Source organism: Hemicordylus capensis, chromosome 4, assembly GCF_027244095.1.
Source record: "Hemicordylus capensis ecotype Gifberg chromosome 4, rHemCap1.1.pri, whole genome shotgun sequence".
NCBI classification, from domain to species: Eukaryota; Metazoa; Chordata; class Lepidosauria; order Squamata; family Cordylidae; genus Hemicordylus; species Hemicordylus capensis.
The window spans coordinates 29,062,507-29,084,719 of NC_069660.1; the positions used below are offsets into that span (position 1 = coordinate 29,062,507).

A 22,213-nucleotide genomic window follows, 5' to 3' on the forward strand; every position below is an offset into this window, starting at 1 on the left:
AGACCTATCCAGTCCAGCATCCTGTTCCACAGTGGCCCATCATGCAAGATACCTCTGAGAAGCCCACAGGCAAGCAGTAAGCACATGGCCTCTCTTTTGCTGTTGCTTCCCTACAACTGGTATTTACAGGCATCTTGCCTCTGAGGCTGGAGGTGGCCTATAGCCTAGTAGTCATTGATAGACCTGCCCTCCATGAATTTGTTTAAGCCCCCTTTTAAAGCCACCCAAGCTGGTGGCCATCACCACATCCTGTGGCAGAGAATTCTATAGATTAATTATGCGCTGTATGAAAAAGTACTTCCTTTTGTTGGTCCTGAATTTCCCAGCCTTCAGTTTCATGGGACGACCTGTGAAGGCTAACTACCCTTCAAGGAGGCATGGGCAGCCATCCAACCCCACATCCCCATGTGTTGTGCAGATGTGTGACCAATACTGCCATGCCACAGTTTGGAGCGGCTCCAGATAGATACAGCCGATGACAGCTGAGTGCAGGTCCCAGCCGTGCAATCCATCTGTCAGCCCCAAATAACTGAGCAAAGGGGAACCTTTTAAAGAGGTGATTCTCTTCTATTTGGCAGGGGGAGAGCAACTGTCCCTGTCCAACCTCAGCACAGCATCCTTTTGGTGGCTGTGGCAGTATGTTTCTTTGTATATTGTGAACCCTTTGGGGACAGGGAGGTATCTTTCCTTATTAGTCATGTTTCTATGTAAACTGCTTTGATAAAGTGTTCAAAAGCGGTATATAAATATTCATAGTAGTATTTGTAATTTGTGCATACAGCATCTCTGCACCCTTCTCACCTAACTTCAAGTTAGATGATGGTGCAAAAAAGAATCCAATTATAAGTTGCTTGTATCTTGTGATAACTGACGTGCTAAAAAAAAAAAAGAAGAAGTGCTGCATGTCCTGTTTAGTATTGAAGAAAGCATACAGGATTTTGAACTCTCTCCATTTTCTCTTGAGTCTCATTTTGCGGGGGTTCTTTTAAAGTTAAAATGGTAAAGACTGACAATAAAATCAGAAGAGCTCCAAATAAGAGCATAGCAAGGTTGGAGTGGGCCCTGGGACAAGATGTGAAAGTGGGCCCCTGGACCCCCTGATTTCTTCTTCTGGCCCCTCTAACATGTCTTTGCTGCATTCTCATAGGAACATAGGAAGCTGCCTTCTACCGAGTCAGAACATTGGTCCATCTATATTTTAAATATAATATCACACACTCCCCACACTCTACTCAGGAGTCAACAGCTTGCCAATGAGTTAGGGAGGTGGGACAGGAGAGTAAAGGGCAAGCTGTTTCTTAGCCAGCAACACACACACACACACACAGACACCACTTGTTTATGTATAGCTATGCCTCTGACTCCAAACACTGAAAATGCCACTGTAGTGTAGTGCAAAAACCTGGCCCTAGATTCTAAAGTTATAAAGCCATAAATTAAATTTGGCTTCCATATCTTTTCCAGTATAACTGATATTCATCGGAATAAAAACACTTTCTTTTGAATAAAGGCCATCCTAGAATTGTTTGTGAACTGGATAGAATGAATAGGTTTCGTACACACACACACACACACACGCACGCACGCACACAGGCTGGCATCTAGACCAAGTTACTCAAAGTCAATAGTACTACTCAGGAGTTACTCTAAAGGACCACTTAATTCCAATAGGTTTACTCTGGAGCAATTTAATCTGGATGTCAGCCATAGTATTTTTATTAGTGTAAGACAGAAACCTGGGACATTATAACCAGGCCAGATAGGTCAAGTCAACCAGTTCAGCGGCAGACACTGTAGCAACTTTGTTCAAGCTAAGCAGATCTAGGGCCTGGTTGAGAGACTGCTTGGGAGACACACATACGCTCCCTCATTTCCATGGAAGAAAAGGAGGATGAAAATGTAAACTTCCTTATAAAAATTTAACAATAAGTAAGTGTTCTTGTTCCGCTGCTCTGTATTTTATGGTCCTATTGCGTATGTTTTTTGAACTTTTAATTAGACTTGTATTTGTATATTCCAATTTAATATTCTATTGTGTAACTGTTTTATAGTCTTTTAAATGTTTTGTAAACTGCCATGAGATCATTAAATTAACAATTTTTTTAAAAAAAATTCATTGCTGGCTTATATTGTGTTTTAGGATTTGTAAAAGTATTTGCATAATGCTCCTGTTTAGGTCTTGATAAATTTTCTTTGGATTTAGAAGCCAGCCCCAAAATTTAGGCGCCAGATAATGGACAGACTTAATGATGGACACTGAAGGCAGAGGGCAAATGGGCTTCTCTTTATCACCTTTACAAATAACGTACTTAGAACAGTAACAGGACTGCATGAGACAAATAAGGATTTTCTTAAAGAACTCTATCTCTGGACAACCTAATCTAGGAGGTCATTTACAAAATCAAAAACTATGTTCTACCCAGGTTTGGGAACTGTGTGTGCTCCCAATTTTCGGTTGTGTGAAAGCAAGCCAAGAGGAAAAACCTGGGTAGAAGTGATTGTGTGGGAGCAAGGCAGGAGGAGAAGCAACCCAGGTTTTCCTCCTACCTACCTTCCACACAGTAACTTCTACCCAGGTTTTCCTCTTGGCAGGTTTTCACACAACCGAAAACTGGGAGCACACACAGTTCCCAAACCTGGGTAGAAGATAGCTTCTGATCGTATGAATGGCCTTTAGGTGCACTGGCTCCTTGGCGTGATGGCTCCAAGCCCTGTGATAGACACACTTTCTTGTGAACAGGTTTAGAAGTGTAGTATGTAATATTAAGATGCATCTGTAAAATACAAAAGCCTCTGTCAATGTAGAATAGCAATCTATTATTTTAGCCTCAATAAGTTGGGAGGGGGGGGATGTATGCATGCATGTGTACACACACATTAGGATCTAGGGGATACAAGCTCAACTTGTTGTTGGAGATTAATAGGAGGTGCACATTTTCCGAGCGCAAACAAACAAGGATACAACAAATCTTTACTTTTGTGTTTGAGGCATACGTGCCGCTTGATATTCCTAGTGGCTAAATGGCTATTTAACTTTTAATGGTTCAAGTTGGACCATTTTAAAATGATCTTCTGAGGAACCGACACATTTATGGAGTGCATTTACTTCGAATTTTACACTACTCGGTAAGTGCTAAGTGAGATATTATTAGCCTTTTAAAAATAGAATGTATGGGAGGAATCCGATAGTGCTTACCAGACTTTTCATGGTAAACTCACACACATGCTTTAGGTGTAAAAAGTCATTTCAGAAGATTCTAAGAGATACTGTTTAAGGACCGCTAGCAAGGATTAAACTATTAGAGTCCCACTGAGTTCAGAGGGTGATGCACATGCTTAAATCACTCCCATTGAAATCAATGGATTTAAACCTGTTTGAATCATGCCCATAATTCTGAACTTTTAAACAACTTCTTGGAATAATTGATCAGAGAAGTAGATCCACCAGAGGATATCACAAGGGATGAGGAATAATTAATGTGACTGTTCTGAAACAACAGAAATTTAAAATGAAACACAGAGAGAGAGCTCAACTATAAAACCCCTCAAAGAACCATACACTGAGTACAAGTGCCCAGGGCCAAGGGAATTTCGAGCTTCGCTGTCTTGAAAAAGGCAGGGCCACACTGCAAGCTTGTTTTTGAAACAGAGGAGACTTTCAAAAGCTGTGATATACCATGGTGGCCGACCATTCAAGGGGAAAAAACAAAGCAAAGCAAGCAAGCAAACTCACACAGAGGTACATGAAAGCCCTTGGCTCATCTAAAGTATCTGGATACTAGCCCTACTGACTTTAACAAAGCTTGCCTCAGGCCCCAATCCAGAAGACTACTTAGGCATGCATGAAGCTTCTATATACCCAAAGGAGCTTTTCCTTCTCTTCCAAGCCTTGGGACAACAGATCTCCATGTGATACCGCAAACAAATGCAGCAGAAGGAGCAATCATTCAAGAAATACAGGTCTGAATGCCCTGCTGGGCACATAGAACTAGTCATGTGGTTGGGGAATTGTGGTCTGCATTTTGAAGCTAAGAGATCAGCATTGGAAGAAGTCATGGAGAACAGTGACAATACCAGGAAAAATTCAAGGTAGGAGGACCTGACACCAAGTTACCAGACTAACAATCTGACCTGCTTCATGTTTTCTCAGAAATCCAGTGGATTAAGTGGGACTTATTCCCAAGTGAGCGTGCAGAGGATTACAACCTAATAACAGGAACTTGTCATAAAAGGCAGTGACTAAAATGGACTTCTTTTATTGAGTAAAATAAGTGCACACCAGAAAACCAGGTGTGAGAGGATTTCATCGCATCTTGCAGGGGGATTGATGACATCATGTAGAAAAGTCTCAATGTACAATTGAGACTTTACTCGAGTGTTTTGCTCTGATCCTGCTCCCAAACAAATGATTGTAAAGACTCCCACTGACTTTTACATACTTATTAGAAAATGCCTTTACCTGCGCACAATAGCCAAGCAAACTAAAGACAGCTTTCCTAACTCTTCATGATATACCCTGGCAAAGCTCATGGCAAGGACAAAGGGGGTCGCATGGTGGAGCCAACTGGGGCTACTGGGATTCTGCCAGCACGAGTGTACCTAGACCACTGTAGCTGAAAGCGGAACAGAATTGTTCCATGAAGCCAAGTCTGTTGCTAGCAAAAACATTGTTTCATCAACAAGTAATGAAGAGGTGCTTCTTCTTTTCCCTAACTAAGTTAAGGAGAAATACATTAGAGCAACTGTAGATCAACAGCCTTTAAGCAGCAAAATGACTACCAGGTTCTACCACTGCAAAACGTAGCCAGGAAGGGTTAAACTAACCCCTTGCCAGGGGCTTTGGTGATCAGGGTTTAAAAGCTGGAAGGGCTGAAAAAAGAACCTACTATGCTACTAGCTGGAAAATGCTGACTAATATCAGATCCTTTACCCAGCACCCCCCCCACACACACAAAATCAACTCCAGGCACTGTTAACATTTTACAAGCAGCACAGACGTAAGAACTAAGGAAGGCCAGGAATGTTCAACTTCTAGGCCTTGAGAAACTTCACACTACAATTTCTTGTATACAACTGCCTTTGCCAACAGGTTCACTTATGCACATTCATACATGCAGCCCCTTCTGTTCTGCCTGCCATGCATCTGACTGTTCAGCCCCAACACACACAAGAATCATGAACAACAAGAAAAGCTGGTGGCAGATGCGTTTTGAAAAGGGCGGACACACTCAAGGAGTGAAGGCAACACTGGAAATCTTTTAGATTTTATGACCCAGAAGCAGGACTAATTACCTTATTTTTGTTACCTGCAATTAACACACTTTGCATCTAATTTATTTTAATACGGCAAGTGCTAAGCTGGGGGACACAGATCACGTACTCTGCAATATTTTCTGACATTGTTAACCCCATATGTGAAGATACTTCTTAAGCTAATCCCTTAAAAGCATGAAATATTTTTTTTTTTAAGTGAGATCTGGAAGACATACTTAGCATCTGTGTTATGAGGTTTGAGCCTATCTAGGCATGACATTTTTTAATTTTATCTCAGCATTCATAAGTCTCATTTGATCTTCAGACTAAAACGCTAGGAGCCTCCAGATTCTAACCAGGCCCTGGATGCCACAAAAATGGCTGTGAAGAGGTTGGTTGCTCACCACCATTTATAAAGTTACTAAATATATACTCAGAAAGGCTTGTCCCTACCTTTCTTCTGTAGCCTTGATTACAGAAGAGATCTCGCCATACCAGCTCAAAGCCTTCATATACCATATCAAACTATACTTTTCTTCTTATCCCTTCCCTGCAATAAGCAAAAAAGGTCAGACATTCAGGATCAGACCAAGAGGATACAAGATCTGAATGTTTGAATGAAAGTGAAACCATCCCATCACATTGTCTACTCAGTCCAATTTAGAATGCCCCCACCAAATTTGTAATAATTCACATAAAAGTTTACATAATTACCGAGGAAACAGAGAAGTCAGGGAGTTACTGCTGCTGTTATCTGCTTGCTAGTTCTCTTGTTTTTGCTGATTTAAGAAAACCAAAAGGACTCATCCCTTGGTCACAGAGTAGTCTGGTCGAGCTAGATGATCAGAAAAATATACCCCTTTAAAGTTTATGGCAAAACTCCCATTGGCTTTAATAGTTCAGGATCATCCCTATCCCCCAAGTGAGACACTGATTTTTAAAAAACACTTTAAAGAAACAAGCTCTCATTTTTCCTCCTAGCAATAAAGTTTTATTAAAATTGTTCATTAATGCTTCATATGTAGCAAGAATGCATAGATCCCAAAATATACATATGTCTTTTTTTCCTTATAGAAATAGATCATTCTTTATAATTAAAAAAAAAAACCTGTAGGAACATCTTTAACAGATTACTCAATCCATGACTGACAGTTACACGAGGTTGCATCATGTGTAGATAGCTTTCCCAGCCATGTTTAAACGATTGCATCACTTTGGACTCTTTCTCTCCCTTTCGCTCTACTACTTTATTTTATTATCTCCTTCTTTCTCTTCTTAAATAACACTAGCATTCAAAGGGGGGGGAGGCGTGGGGGGGGGAGAAATAAAGGGAAAGGGGGGACCGACCACACACACAACCCTGCAGAGATTCCAGATCGGAGATTAAGGGACTTGGGTCTAGTCTGGTGTCACATTTTCTTAGAATAAAAAACAATAATGAAGTTGAAAAAGAACGCTTCCTCCATGAGGTCGCAGAGGTAAATGGAAACCGCCAGGAGACTCCCCCCGCCAGCCGAAGGAGTTGTACAGCACAGAGCTTAGGGCGGAAGGTTTCCCCCAACATCAGAGTGCGAATTAAAAGGCCAATAATAATATATTATAAAATATCATGTATAAACCTCTCTGGGCAGCCTCCTCCCTGATACGCTCTTGCCTTGAAAGGAGGGAGAAGAAGCAACCACCAAATCCCCCGTCCGACCCCTCGAGCCTTCCCCAAACTCCAATCGCGCGCGCCCCGGCATCTCTGCCCGCCCCCCTTTCCTAACCCAGACCACAGCACTGTTCCAGCGGCGTCCAGCTGCGGGGCTAGCAGTGTCCAGAGGTGGCCAAGAGCGGCTCGGGCAGCTGTTTGAACAAGTTCCTGAGGGTGCTGAGCTCCCGGGAGAGCTGCTCCACTTTCTTCTGGAGCCGCTCGTTCTCGGCCGTCAGTTCCAAGACTTTGTGCTGCGTCTCCAGGTTGCGCAGTTTGGCTTTGTCGCGGCTCTTGCGCACCGCGATGTTGTTTCGCTCCCGGCGGATCTTGTACTCGTCGCTGTGTTTGTCCACGCACTTCTTGGACTTGTTCTTGCCACCTCCGCCGCCGTGGCCTGCCGGGTAAACGCCGCCGCCAACGCCGCCGCCGCTTCCTCCTCCGGCCGAGGCGGATTTCGAAGAATCGGACGGGTTCGGGGTGCCGGGTGGGCTGGAAGAGGACGAGGTGGAGAGGTTGCCGCTGCTCCCGCTCGGCACGGACTGGTAGCCCAAGTAGGAGCGCACGGTGCTGCCGTAGGGCGAGGATATTCCGCCCAGCCCGGGCCCTGCGCCGCCGCCAGCTTCTTCCTTGCGGGGCCCTTTGCAAGAGTCCAGGTGCTCGAAGACCGGCTCCACTTTGGTCTCCACCATCTGCGGCGGGAAGCAACCCAGCAGCGGCCCGGCCTTGTGGCTTTGCCCGCCGCCCGGGTGATGGCTGTGCCTGGCCAGGCTGATGTACGTATAATCAGGGTGCTTCTTCCCGCCGCCGCCGCCGCTGCCGCCTTTATAGTCCTGCTCAGAGAAGAGCTCGGAGAGGAAATCTTGGCCGCCGCCGCCGCTCCCTCCGCCGCTGCCGCTGCAAACAGGCTCAAAGTTGCCCCCTGCTGCCGCAGAAGGAGGCTGCTGCGCCTGCTGCGATGCTAAAGGGTCCAGGTAAGGGCTGAAGTCGATCGTTCTCTCGTGTTCCCCCACGCTGAGCTCGGTCATGGAGCGGCCCCCTGCAGCCCGGGGATGCAGCTTGCTCAGAGCAGCCAGACAGTCCGCCTCGTAATAGAAGTTAGCCACTTCCATGGATTTAAAGGCCGGCGGCTGGAGGGGCAGGCATGCTTGGTCCCAGGTCACCAGGCGTTGCATGAAAGCAAAAGGGGGGCAGCAGGGGAAGGGGGGGAAAGGGGATTCTCGGTGCTGGGCTCCCCCCAAAGCCTCTGGAGCGAGAAGGTGGGACGTCGCAGCAGCCGACAGCGGAGTCGCCCCAGCTCCTCCTGCTGGCCCCCCTCGAGTCCGGTGGTTGCTGCTGCGCCTCTCCAGGCAGGGCTGCTCTGCCGGCTGCTTCAGGGCGCGAGGAGAGATTCGGAGGCGCCCGGCGGGACCCGGCTGGTTCTCGGGCGCGGTGGCTGCGGGTGGCGGCTGCTGCGGACCATCTGGCTCTGGGTCCCGCGTCCTCTCCTAAAGTCTCTGACTTGGGAAAGTTCCTTTGCTCAGTTATTTATAGGGCGGTCATAGCAACCAGACACGTCACTGCCTGCACACTTTGTACAGCGCACGAAAGCGGCTCGCTGCTGGCTGCAGCCTCAAAGGAGGGCGCTAGGAGTGCGTGTGTGCCTCTTTCAGCCTTGGCCATTCATAACAAAAACAAGGCGCGCGATCCCGGGAGGAGGGGCGCGGGGTGGGGGCGTCTTGGACTCGCAGCAAGGGGCGGGACTTCGAAAGTTTTGTGCGCGTGTGAAATTTCTCTATCTATCTATCTATGGTCTAGCTATAACGGAATGGAGGGGGAGGCAAATGCCCCTGGGGGGCAGGGGTCCGCTGACAGGGTGACAGCTTGCCCCTTGCTCTCCCCTTCATACCTCTCAGAAGAAGAAAGGGACAGGGGCCCATCTTCACTTTTTCTCCCAGGGCCCATTCCATCCAACCTTGCTACTCCGGTTGTCTGTCTGTCTATCACCAGTTGGATCTTTCTTAGCTAAATCATGAGAAACAAACAAACAAAAAAGACAGGTTGTCTTTTTGCACCATAATTTACTGGCTCCTTTGCACCCTGGTACTGGAAGATACATATTTTATTTTTTTTTAAAAAAAGAGGAACTCTGTATTTAGCATTTTTCATGTTAATGATGCGTACTCAAGATTACTGCACTTGCTTAGCTGTCCGTCACACAAGTGGGACTTGCTTCTGAATAAACAAGTATAGGATCTGGCTGCATGGCTGCAGACCTAAGGAAGGAAGTCACACTGAACAGATCAGGACTTCTGAGTAAACAGCTCAGAGCCGATTGTAATTTGGTCAGCTGAAATCCTATGTACAGTTCCTAAGGAGTGAGCTCCATTGAACTCAGTGAGACTTACTTTTGAGAAAGCATCCAAACATTGCAGTTAGCTGATTTATAAATGCTGTGTGTTACAGTGACAGTGGAGGACAAGTATCACCATCATTTTAAAAATTGAAAAATTTAGGCCAAAGACAAAAAGCACTTTGCTCAGGATTGGGTTTTTCTGGGAAACAGTCAAGAATTGGCTGCCAAGTCTGTGCTTTCCACTTTAGAACTCTGAGAGGTTTTTTGTTTTTGTTTTTTTAGTGCGCTCAGAGCTAGGAAGCAAAAGTTGGTGAAAATATATGTTATGCTGAACTCTTCCTTTTCCTTTTTTATCAGCTCTTTTTGAAGTACAGAATAAAAGCATGTATACACATTTACAACAAGTTTTTCAGGTTTTTTCCTACAGCCATCCAAGGTTCATCAATACAATATGCATAACAAGTTGTTCTGGTAAGAACTAACCCGCCTACTTTCACTACAATGTACCAAATTTGGCCCAAATCAGTTAGGCAGTCCACAAGTTAGCCCACTTGCCCCTCAAATGTCCACACGCCATCTTGAGTCAGGGTGGATGACATCATCACAAATTATATCATCGCATATGTGTATCTACAGCTGTAGCAAATTTGGTTCAAATTGGTTAGGCGGTTTACAAGTTAGCCCACTTGCTCCTCAAACCTTTATGTGTCCACCATCTTGAATCGGGGGTGGATGACATCATCACAAACTATGTTGTTGAGGTGTCCCTGTGTACTGCACCCAATTTGGTTCATATTAGTCCAGGCATTGTGAAGTTGATGGGGACACACACACACACACGATGCCAAGAAATCTCATAAGCTTACTTTCCTTAAGGAAAGTAGGCTAAAAAATGTAATAAGACATCTAAGTAATGAATCCGTCATCCACTCACCCAAAAAGTGGGGTGGGGAGGAAAACAAAGAGGGGGGAAGTAAGGGGAGGGAGGGAGGGTTATTCTGCTCTTACACTGAAAAAGGGTTGAGAAACTCAGACCAAATCTTGTCATTTTTAGAAAGACACAAAACAAGGTACAATGGTGATTTAAATCTCCCTGGGAGTGATTAGAAAGGGCTAATCAATGCTTAATTTTTAAAATGAGAGCCACTGATGCTTGGGCATGTCTGGACATCATGCCTCCTGACCAGGAAGTGCTTCTCCCTCTTCTCAGAGCTGTGTGTGGGCTGGTGGTGGGAGAGGGGAAGGCACTCTCTGAACATTCATAAGAACGCTCTTCTTTTGTGATTGCTTCATACTGTCCTGGGCTGTGCCCGAGCATTGCAGGCAGGAAGGATCCAGTACTGCTCCTGAGCCCTAGAGAGTATCGAGCGGCTCCAAAGAAGTGTCCAACCCCAGAGTTTCACTTGGCTGGCCAGTTTGGTTTGCCCTGTTCTCTTCCTGGAAATTGTCGTCCTTTGGGTGTAGCATCAGTGGCCATGCCCAACCACAAAGCAATCCCTGCTCCAACAGGACGTTTTCCAAGAGGTGTTCATTCTGCAGTTGTGAGGGCCTGCACTTCAATCAGCACCACAAAGGAGCATGTTTAAAAGGGCTTCCTTAATGGGGCAACGGCCTATGTGGCTTAGGTGCAGCCCGGATGGACATCTGGATTCTGAGCCCTTGGAGCTGGTGGTGAAGCCCAGTTGATCTGGGAGGGCCCCAGCCAAGTTGGGAAGTCAGGAACCCTGATACCCTGTTTAATTAAAGACACCCACCTTGGGGAGCCAAACGTATATTTTTCTCCCTTTGACTCCCACATGTACCTGTTTACAAGGGAGTGAATCATTCCCAGAATAAAGGACACCAGTTTGAAACAAAACATATAATTAAAGGAAGTAGGAGTGTCCTTTGCTTTAGCAAAGACAGCCCAGCGCTGTGGAGAAAATGGCACTGCATCTCAGAACGATGTGAAGCAATCCTGCGGTGTGAGAAACATTGTAACGTTAAGCCAGAGGAACAGGTATTGCATTATGTGATTCAAACAGTCAACTGTTTGTGAAGGCTCAAACCTCAGAGATTTAAAAAGAGGAAGAATTCGAAAATTGGGCTGCACAGTCGTCCTCTCCTCTCCTTTTTGAAACTGATTTTCTTCATTACAGAGCTCTTTGGATATCTGCATGGCTCTTATCTTTCATGCCATCTATGCACAGCAATTGGTTTGGCAGCATGGTCTTAGACTTTGTTTTGATTCTCAGAATGAAAGTAGGATTCTAGTCCCTATGGAGGCTATTCCTATGATCAGGAGAAATCGGGCTAGGGGAGCCTAGCCCGATTTCTCCTGACCATGGGAACCACCGGGCTCGCAGGCGGTTAACCTGCCAAAGTAACCCTCCTCTTAAACCGGGTTTGCAGAGCGAGTGCTCCGCAAACCTGGTTTAAAAAATCTTGAGTAGCCATGCATACTCATGAGTAGACCCCCAGCGGGAGGCTGAAAAGCAGCCTCCCAGCTCAGGGAGGGGGGTCTTCCCAGTTCAACGCGGCCCCCGAACTCCCCAGCCCCTGCTGGCTCCATCACAGACCCGGCAGTCGTGTGGGCAGCTGATTCAGCTGCCCAGGGCTCCCGCCCTGCTCCTCTGTGGGGAGAGCGGGCTTAGCCGATTCTCCCCACTTACCTTTCCAAACTGGGTCTCACTGATCATGAGAACCGGCTCATGGTTTAGGGCAAGGCTGCACAACTTTGGCGCTCCAGCTATTTTTGGACTATTACTCCCAGCATCCCCAGCCACAGTGACTAATAATCAGGGATGATGGGAGTTGCAGTTCAACAACAGCTGGAGGGTCTAAACTGTATGTCTGGATTGACTGAGGCAAAACACACACATGCATTTTCAAGCACTTTAATAATCACTGGGGGAATTGGTCGATTTCACCAGGATAGGCTCCTCCTGCTCCTCTTTAGATTATGTACCTGTACAACTGGCACCAGTACACATTTAAATAATAGTAGTAATAATAATAACAACTATAATTAATTAGTTAATTAATTAATTAACTAGGACATCATAGGTGAAATTGACAAGTATTTTTAAAGGTCATTCACACAGTCAAAAACTGTGTTCTACCCAGGTTTGGGAGCTGTGTGTGCTCCCAATTTTTGGTTGTGTGGAAGCAAGGTGAGAGGGAAACCTGGGTAGAAGTGATTGTGTGGTAGCAAGAGAGGAGGAGAAGCTACCCCGGTTTTCCTCCTACCTTGCTTCCACACAACCAAAAATTGGGAGCACACACCGCTCCCAAACCTGGGTAGAATACAGTTTTTGATTGTGTGAATAATCTCTGAGGCTATTGACATGCGCATGCAGAACCGGGCTAACGGAGCCCAGCCTGGTTTTGCATGCGCGTGTGAAGAGCCGGGATTGCGTCCGATCCCAGTGGCACTACGGCAGCAAACCCACTTGTGGACCTTCCCCTCAAAACGGGGTTAGGAGAGCGAGCGCAAGCATAATCATGAAAGCAGCCGTGGATAGCAGACTCGGGGGGAGGGGGGATCTCACTAAGGCATCATGCAGTTATGCGGTGCATTATTGGAGCTCCTGGGGGCAGAGCAGGGTGGTGCATCCTGGCATGCCAACCCTCGGAGCTACCAGCAGGAACCGGTGCTTGTCTGGGTGGGTGATCTGTCCACCCAAGGAAGAAGGACTCCTCATCTGCGGGGAAGGTAAGTTTAACCAGTCTTCCCTGCAGCCCTTCTCACTGGTCATGAGAAGAGGCTCTCTGTGTCTTTCCAAGGGAGCCCAGAAAAGAGGGAGAGTGGAATAAATGTTCACGTTGAAATTGACAAGACTTTCTTCTGGCCTTGTCAGTTTCACGGAGGCCAGAGGGGGGAGTGGTGAAGAAAATTGTCATGTAGCAGATACTCATGGCCATGGAAAAGGAGGCGGAATTGTGCAAGTGAGCTGTGCCTCGCCTCACTGGTTAATAGGGACCAAAGAGGCTTCGATACAGGGAGGAGAGGTTAAAATGTGAAAAAGACATTTCCAAATGTGAATAACTCTATAGAAAAAAAGGTTGGTGGAGGCCTAAACATGCACTTCAAACAGAACATATTTGTTCACCAAGAACATAAAAAAATGCAGGGAAGCTGAAATGTGACTGAAAATCCACCTTCCGGCACAGCCATCAGTTGATTAAAGAACTGGGCACAGGGCACATTTAAAATTCCATGCCTATCTTTTGCATGTATACCCGGCAGGAGAATGGCTCAAAAATGCTTTAAGTAGTACTTGTGAAACTGATCTAAGGAACAGGACTTTGTTATCCCTCGTACATTTACTAAGGTTTTCTCTTACCATCAATTCATGTCATAATTTCTGCCTCCATCAACCTATAAATCTCTTCCTTCCTTCTTCCTCTAATATCACTACCATATCCTCTAGTTATTTGTCAGTTCTCAAACTCCCACATTTTGTAATCAGAATAAAGTATAAACGCTAAATGGATATTTTGTATTCTGGCCATGAATTTTGTGGGGGGTTTGTAGAAGAATTTGGAAAGGGGAGGTTGTTTATAAACACATTTACTTGATAATAAAATCTCTAGCTGAATCTACAACACTAACAGGTTTTGGGGTCCCACTTCCATCTGCCAAGACTAAGTGCAGAGTGAGCAAAGTAACTAAGCTTTTCTCCAGTGGAGCCGCCTTTTACTCCAAAAAGATTATTCATCGCAATATATTAAATTGGGATCTGAACCTAGATGGTCACTTCACTTCAGCCCTGTTCACACATTATGTTCAGCACATGTGCAATCTGTGCACAGTGCATGCATGTGCAGATCTGTACGCACATCCAGTTTTTCCACACATTATCCATGTAGGAGAAAAACCTGGGTAACTTTTCCTCCTCCCTTGCTTCCAGACAATCACTTCTACCCAGGTTTTCCTCCTACCTTGCTTCTATATAACCAAAAATTGGGAGCACACACAGCTCCCAAATCCTGGGTAGAACACAGTTTTTGATTGTGTGAATGACCTCACTGACTTCTATGGAGAAATGTTTTCACCTGCAGCTTCAGTCTAGCAATCAAGCAGAGCTCTGCAGAGATCCTATTAGCTGCCTTCTGGATTCAAATGTGACTGAAGAGCCACACATCCATAACTCTGTGGACAGCACTATGCAACTTTTACAAACAACAGACCCTTGACAAGTCACTGAGGTGGGTCTCACGATTGGTGAGATCCGCCTCCAGAGGGTTTGCAGGGAGAGCGGGCTAAGCCCACTCTCCCTGTAGACGATCATTAAGCCCTCCCCGGGCAGCAGGATCAGCCCTCCACACAACTGCTGGCTCCGTCACGGAGCCGGCAGGGGTTTGGGAGTTCAGGGGCCGTGCAGCCCCTGGGAGTTCCAGCCTGCTATGCGCAAGCGCGCAGAGCATGCTGGAAAGACCTCTGAGCCGAGAGGCTGCTTTTTAGCCTCCCAGTTGGGGGTCTCCTCATGAGTTGCCGTGGCACAGAGCCCTGCCGCAACAACACACGGTCCGGAAACCCCGGTTAGCGGAGTGCTCACTCCGCCAACCTGGGCTAAGAGGAGGGCTTCGCAAGTGGGTTAGCTGCTTGTAAACTACCGGGCTTGCCCGTATACATGTTTACATGGCCAGCAAAAATCGGGCTAGGCGAGCCTAGTCCGATTTTTGCTGGTCATGAGACCCGCCTCACTGTGATTCAGCATTAGCAGCTCTATAGTGTTGTTGTTCCCGTCTTTGTGCCATTATCCCCTTCGAAAGCATCCATTCCCCCACTGGATTTCAAGTTATAGATACTACTCTAGTTGAAGGCTGAGAAGCTTTTTTCAAACAGCTAAGAACAGCAGTATTTGTCTTCAATAATAATAATAATCCCTCCACAATCTGGCTGTGTGGGGTTTGTTTGCTTGCTTGTTTGTTTTTAAGGAAGGAGAGGTGCTGCCACAATAAGAATGCAATGAGATTTTTTTTAAAAAGGAGAAGCTACTCTATTTACCTGAATCCAAGACTAGTTTTTCTTTCCAAGTCCTTTGATGTTAGAAATTGGGGGTGGGGGGGTTCCATCTTAAATTCAGAGTGTTGTTCCATTTGGGTACATACAGGTATAACCTGTATTTAATCTCTATTTTATAAGCTGGGGGGAGTCATCTTAAATTCAGGGTCACCTTCTATTCGGGTAAATATGGTTGTTATAGATCAGGTCTAGCCTTGTGATTTGATCATTACTGATTTCAGTGGACCTTACTCACCCCAAGATAAGATAGCAGGACTTAATCCTATTTACCAAGCCGTGTTCACATAGTTTTTCAGTTTAAGAACCCAGTTTTAAGTCCTTAGTGCTTTCTAAAACTTAAAATATAAAACATTACAATGTCTCGATACAAAAATCATTTGTTATACATATACTAATAAACCTGATAGTACTTATCTAATATTTTCTCTTGTTCTTTTTCCAAAATAAAAGGCCATCATCATTTTTCCATCAGTGATATTCTAGAATAAGTGGCACCATCTCCCCAATGTCTGAAATTATTTAATGTATTCATAAGCATAATAAGGTTTTCTTGTCCATTCTAGTTTTGGGCATTCATTTACTTTGCCAGGATTTTATTACTAATATTTTTGCAGCAGCAAATATGTTTCTAGCAAGGTCTCTATGATTCCATCACTTTGAGGCTATTCTCACGATCAGCTGAAATCGGACTAAGGGAGCCTAGCCCAATTTCGGCTGATCGAGGGAGCCACTGGGCTCCCAGGCGGTTAACCCACCTAAGTACCCCTCCCCTTAAACCGGGTTTGTGGAGCGAGCATTCCACAAACCCGGTTTCCAAAACCGTGAGTAGCCACGGCTAGGCTCCCCTAGTCCGATTTCGCCTGATCGTGGGAATAGCCTCATTGAGTAACATATACACATATGTTTTGCAACCTGTTCACAATTCTATCATCAGTGCAAAAAGTCTGTTCCTTCCTGTATGTCTTTAACTCCTGTATTAATCACACTAGTTGCAGTTGGAAAGGAGCAAGAGAATGCATGTTCTATTAAAGAAGAGTCACATTTTAATTTCTCTACTTTTGACTGTTACAGAAAAGGTCAACTTTCCCCCTCCCCAGGATGCCTTTCTCTACCACAGAGAGAGGTCATTCACAATCAAAAGGTGTGTTCTACCCAGGTTTGGGAGCTGTGTGTGCTCCCAATTTTTTGTTGTGTGGAAGCAAGGTAGGAGGAAGATTTGAGTAGAAGTGTGATTGTGTGGAAGCAAGGAAGAAGGAAAACCTGGGTAGCTTTTTCTCCTACCTTGCTTCCACACAATCACTTCTACCCAGGTTTTCCTCTAACCTTGCTTCCACACAATCAAAAATTGGGAGTACACACAGCTCCCAAACCTGGGTAGAACACAGTTTTCAATTGTGTGAATGACCTCAATCACTTCTACCTAGGTTTTCCTCCTAACTTGCTTCCACAAAATCAAAAATTGGGATCACACACAGAGAGAAGCAGAGAAGCCAGGCACACACTGTTCTGAAGGGTGTTTATGTTTGTGTGGATGCAGCCTTAGCTTCTCATTTACTTGGAACCTGTAGAACTGTACCACCACAGCTTCCTCCATCCATCTTTCTTCCTTGTAAGCTTTATTCCCACGTTAAGCTCTGTGCTGAAGTATCACAACAGGAGCACTTCCAGATAGAGTGCTCAGCTGGAGATGTCACATTCTTTGTGGGGAATTCATACCATCCATCCATCCATGGTTAGCCTGTGATTTCCCTGCACTTCAATCATCACATTGATGAATTGGTTTTTGTAAAAAAAACAAACCTCTTTTTGAAAACAACGGTACGGCTGCACAGTGACCAGGCATGAGCACGAAACCATGCTGGTGTGGAAGTAGCATTGAGTTGGCGACTCAAAGTGGAAATTAAAAGCAGCAATTGGGTGGCACAAAAAGGGTTCTGTCTGGAGCTGCCTCAAGTCTTCACATTTGCTTCAGACTTCTCTAGTATCCCAGATTCTCTATTCTCAGGGGCCGACACGACATCCTGACTATTGCTGCAAGTAAAAGGATGACCAGCTGCAGCAATAGCACCCTCACTTTGGAAATGCAAATGCATGTGTGAGTGTGTGTGTCTGTATAAATTTATTGTTGATTAAACAGAAATATAGTAGGCAAGACGTTTTGGCTTACACCTTCTTCAACTGCTCTGATACTATGGGCTAGGTTCAGCAGCTGCAGTAATAGTTTGAGAATGTCCGTGATGCAGTGTTCCCCAGTCTAAGATTGGCTGCTGCTGGGGTGTCAGGTGCTGCCCAGGTGATTCTGCACTGTACCTTGCCTATAGCAGCTGAAGACAGCAGAAACCAAAATGTTCTTGACCATTATATTTCTGTTTAGTTAACCAACAATAAATGTATACTATTCTTTTTGATTAACAGCATCCTTCTGGGTTTGCAATATATAAATGTTTTATATCTATCTATCTATCTGTTTATATCTGTCTGTCTGTCTGTCTGTCTGTCTATCTGGGAAACATACCTACTAGGGAGTAAGTCCTATTGAACTTACTTACAAATAAACCTGCTTTTGGGGCTGCACAACCTTTTTGTTTGTGGTTAGGCTTTTCGAATTTGCTATGTCTTAACTCATTTAAACAACTTTAAGCTATACACACACACACAAATATATATATATATATATATATATATATATATATATATATATATACACACACACACACACATACACACACACGTGTGTGTGTGTGTGTGTGTGTAGCTTAAAGTTGTTTAAATGAGTTAAGACATAGCAAATTCTAAAAGCCTAACCACAAACAAAAAGGTCATGCTGCCCAAAAAGCAGGTTTACTTGTGAGTAAGTTCAATAGGACTTACTCCCTAGTAGGTATGTTTCCCAGACTATGGGAAACTCCTATATCGGGCAGCAGCAATATAGGAAAGATGCTGAAAGGCATCAATTCATACTGCACGGGAGATGGCAATGGGAAACCCCTCCTGTATTCTTCCAAAGAAAACCACAGGGCTCTGTGGTTGCCAGGAGTTGACACCAACTCGACAGCACACTTTACCTTTACCTTTAAGTATACTTTGTTAAAATGCTTCCAAAAGATGCTCAGACTTGCCCTTGGGTAAGTATCTAGGAGGGAGTTCTATATCTGTAGTGCAGCCATGAAAACCAGCCGTCTGCCTGCTCTGCTGTGCTGACTTGATTGATCTTGAAAGTAATAATGAGGCCTAGAGGAGGAGGCTGTATCTTGATTATGACAGGCCCAGGTTGTTGTGCTGGTATTTTTTTTTTGTTAGGGACAGGTTCATACGAGGTCACTTGTACTGATAATTGCCGCAAGGTACTGTAGTCACCTTTTCTGTGCAACCAGCCTGTGCTTGAGAAGGCTTCCTGCAATGCAACCCCACTTGCCTAGGAGCTTAAGAACATAAATGAAACAACATTGCCTTTTGCTCCACTCTGATATATAGGCTCTATTCATACAACCACATGGGGAGTTGGGGAGCAAGGGGGAGGCAGGCAGTACCTTCCCCAAGACGATCAATGCTAGTTGCTTTGGCGCGTGAGCCGTACACCCACACGACCCACACTGCCAGTAGCCTCATGGATCAACAGAGGCTGGGGCTTGTTCTCCCAGCCTCCAGATATCCCACAAGACACTGCACAAGGAGTGTGGTGCCTTAGGGAATTCCTCCGTCAGGCAAACACTCTAGGCACCCATCTCTGTGTCTCCTCGGGCTCTGTGGAGCCCAAGGAGACGCACAATCCTGGCAGCCAGGTTAAGAGAGCACTTGCTCCCTTAACCTTGGCTAAGATCCAGGCTTGGGAGCGAGGTTAGGCTGGGTGGGAACGCCAGGATCTGCGTGGATCCTGGCACTCCACATGAGCAGCCTAGCCCAGCTAGGCTGCCCTACCCTGGGCTAGGCTGCTTGTGAGAACAGCTTCATAATCTTTCTTTGTCGTCACAGTTCCCTATTTTGTATACCAAAAACCCACCCCAAAATACCTGTGTGTGCATGCTTGTTTGGAGAGAAGTCTTGGTGAAGTCCATGGGACTTACTTCCGAGTAAACATATCTAGGATTAAGGTGCTAGTGATACACTGCCCACATTTTTCCTCTGTGCTGTTGCTTTGGATTAGTGGCTCTCTACACATGGTGGCCTCCAAACTCTATTCAAGAAAATGGAATTTGCCCCACAGATTTCATTGGATGTCACGTTTAACCAATGGGATCTGAGCTTGCCACTCTTCCTGCTTCTGGCAGTGATCAGTACTGACAGATATGGAGGTATGAGCACACTTTGATACTCTCTAGTCCAGGGGCACAACTTCAGCCCTCCTGCAGATGTTTGACTACAACCCCCATCATCCCTGACAATGTGGTCGAGGATTATGGGGCCCATATTCCAAAAACAGCTGGGTGCTTTCCAGACTAGCTGCTCAAGAGCAGCAAAATGCCTCCGTTCAGGCAAGTCGCATTCGAAACTTAAACAGCAGGGGGAGCAGTCTCGCGGAAACGAACAACCAGAAAAAACAGCAACTTCTTTATGCCGGATATACGATGTCCTCGCTCTATATCACAGTGATTAAATTCGAAACAAGGCATTGGAAATGTGAATGGCACCTTGCATAGGGACTGCAGTGTCACAACACAGGAAGTGTGGAAGCACATTTCCGAGATAGGGTGTGACCCCGTAGCAGGGTCTAATCTGGAAAGTGCCCTGGAGGACTGAAGTTGTGCAGCCATGCCCTATTCTAACTTTGTGCTGAACAGTGCAATCACAACTATACTGCACTAGCCAAGTACTGACCTCCTCTAACAAATACTCACGTGAGGGTGAGCCTACACCATTTTGCCTGTAAAACCCACCGCTCTAGCTGTGAATATTTGTTTTCTCTTTAATATTATTCAGCATGCAATGGTTTAAAAGTTGAGCTTGGGAATGTACGAGTCATTACAGCTCTCTCTAATAGCACATGCAAAAGACATCACTTACACAATGCAAACATTTTCCGTCACCAAGCCTTAAAAATTGTCCCTTGTCAGCAATACAAATGTTAGCCATTTCCGTGTGTTACAGAAAAACCTAAGCGTCTTGAGGCACTTTAAAGGCACTTTAAAGACTAGCCTAGGGCACCCCCAACTTGAGTCCCCAGATGTCAAACTACAACTACCATCATCCATAGCCACAAGGATATTTGGACATTGTGTCTGGGGATGATGGGATTGTAGTCCAAAATTTGGGATCACGAGTTTGAGAACCAGTTCATCGTGGCAGAAGCTTTCATTGATTCACTTCATCAGATCTGACAAAGCAAGTTCTAGCCCACGAATTCTTATGTTGCAATCAATGGTTCATTTTCAGTTGCCACAAAATGCTTTTTCTGGAATGGTGATCTGTTCCATTTTAACTGAGGAAGAGCTCCTTGGAATAGGAAAGCTTGCATGGGGCAGGACTAGAGCTAATAGGCTGATATTACAAGGAAGTAGATTTAGGATAGACATTAGGCAGAATTTCCAGTAAGAGCTGTTTGATGGTGGAACAGTTGTGAGCTCTCTTTGCTGGAAGTTTTCAAACAGAAACTGTACGGACATCTGTCAGGGATGTAGCAGTTTCTTGCACTGAGCCGGGGATTCGACTAGAAGATTCCAAGTTCCTTTCCAATTCTTAACATTCTGTGATTCTAGCTTTACCAACCAAATTTTGTCCAATAAAAGGTATCATCTCTCACACATTATTTTTCTGACTGTATTGATATTTACCCCTGGGTTAAGCAGAAGCCTCACATCGCTTGGCCCAAAGCAGCCTCTGTGGAGCACGTGAGGACAAGTTCTTTTTTGGGGGGGAGGAAGCGATGTCTTGAAGCAGTGAGTTCCACATACACCCAGTGCTAAGGGAAAACTCCTGTAGTCTAATTTCAAACCCTGCCTTCAAGTGGACGTTTTTTTGAAGAGACAAGCCTATACTGCTGCTCTTTTACTTCTGCCAGCCTGGGTGATGCTTCAGTGTCCTTTAAACCCATCCTGTTTAACGTTTGTCTCTGACCCAGCACTCCCAACTTGTGCAACACATGTGGTTGCACAATCTTTGCTTGATCTGACTACACAATGCTCTTTGCCCTACAGAGTGCAGGAGAGATGTCACCTGGCAATCGGCAGCTTTCATCTGTTGCCTGTAGGACACCATGACCCCAAATCCCTACCTCTACCACTGAAAAATTTTCCAGTACAGCAAAGACGACAAAGTAGCAGCTGCACGCTGGCCCATGTGGAGGAAGCGGCTGGAAGGGCTTGCCCACAGTGACCAGCCATTTTCTGCACAGACAGTGTGGAAATTGCAGACAGCTCAACTAGGCATTGTTTGACTCCAGGGTGGATTGCCTGCCTCCCCCAAATACTTGGAGATGAATTCTCACGCCATACATGCCTGCGAAATACACCATGTGCAAAGTCTGCACTGAATATCTTCTTCATTAACGTTTGTGCACCCTGCCTCCTTGCCTGCTTACTCAGAAGTAAGCCCACTGAGTTCAGTAGGACTTACTTCCAGGTAAGTTTGCTTAGCTTGCAATATTGCATTGTATTCACTGATTTCTAGGTAGTACATAAATTGATACTGTTGCCTTCTAGGGTTGAAAGCAATTAGTCCATTGGCTGGCCTCAACGAATTAGATAAGTGGTCTTATAGATTATTCACGTTGTCCACTGAAGGGAAGAGAGGAAAACTTTCATTGCCCCTGGAAGCACTGTGGATGATCTGTGGATGTCTCTTTGCTCAGGAAAGACATGTCAGATGATTTTCTTATTTTACTGAGTCATGAGAAATTTATCTATTTTTAAAATATGCACACATACACGCTCTATTGATTTGCTGATCTGGATTGCTGATTAAAATTGCCTTCTGGTGATTGCCTTTCTCG

General features: G+C 45.3%; 1 protein-coding gene across 1 annotated transcript; it reads right to left on the reverse strand.

Annotated features, from left to right (window-relative positions):
* Positions 1-6,218: 6,218 nt before the first annotated feature.
* On the reverse strand, positions 6,219-8,451 carry CEBPB (CCAAT enhancer binding protein beta). The gene has a single exon (XM_053250641.1). It carries the CDS (start codon positions 8,116-8,118, stop codon positions 7,060-7,062), a length of 1,059 nt encoding a protein of 352 aa, XP_053106616.1. The 5' UTR covers positions 8,119-8,451; the 3' UTR covers positions 6,219-7,059.
* Between the last annotated feature and the right edge of the window lie 13,762 nt (positions 8,452-22,213).

Bases quoted from the DNA above. Each gene is read 5' to 3' on its own strand.
- CEBPB (XM_053250641.1), bottom strand. From the start codon at position 8,118: ATGCAACGCCTGGTGACCTGGGACCAAGCATGCCTGCCCCTCCAGCCG.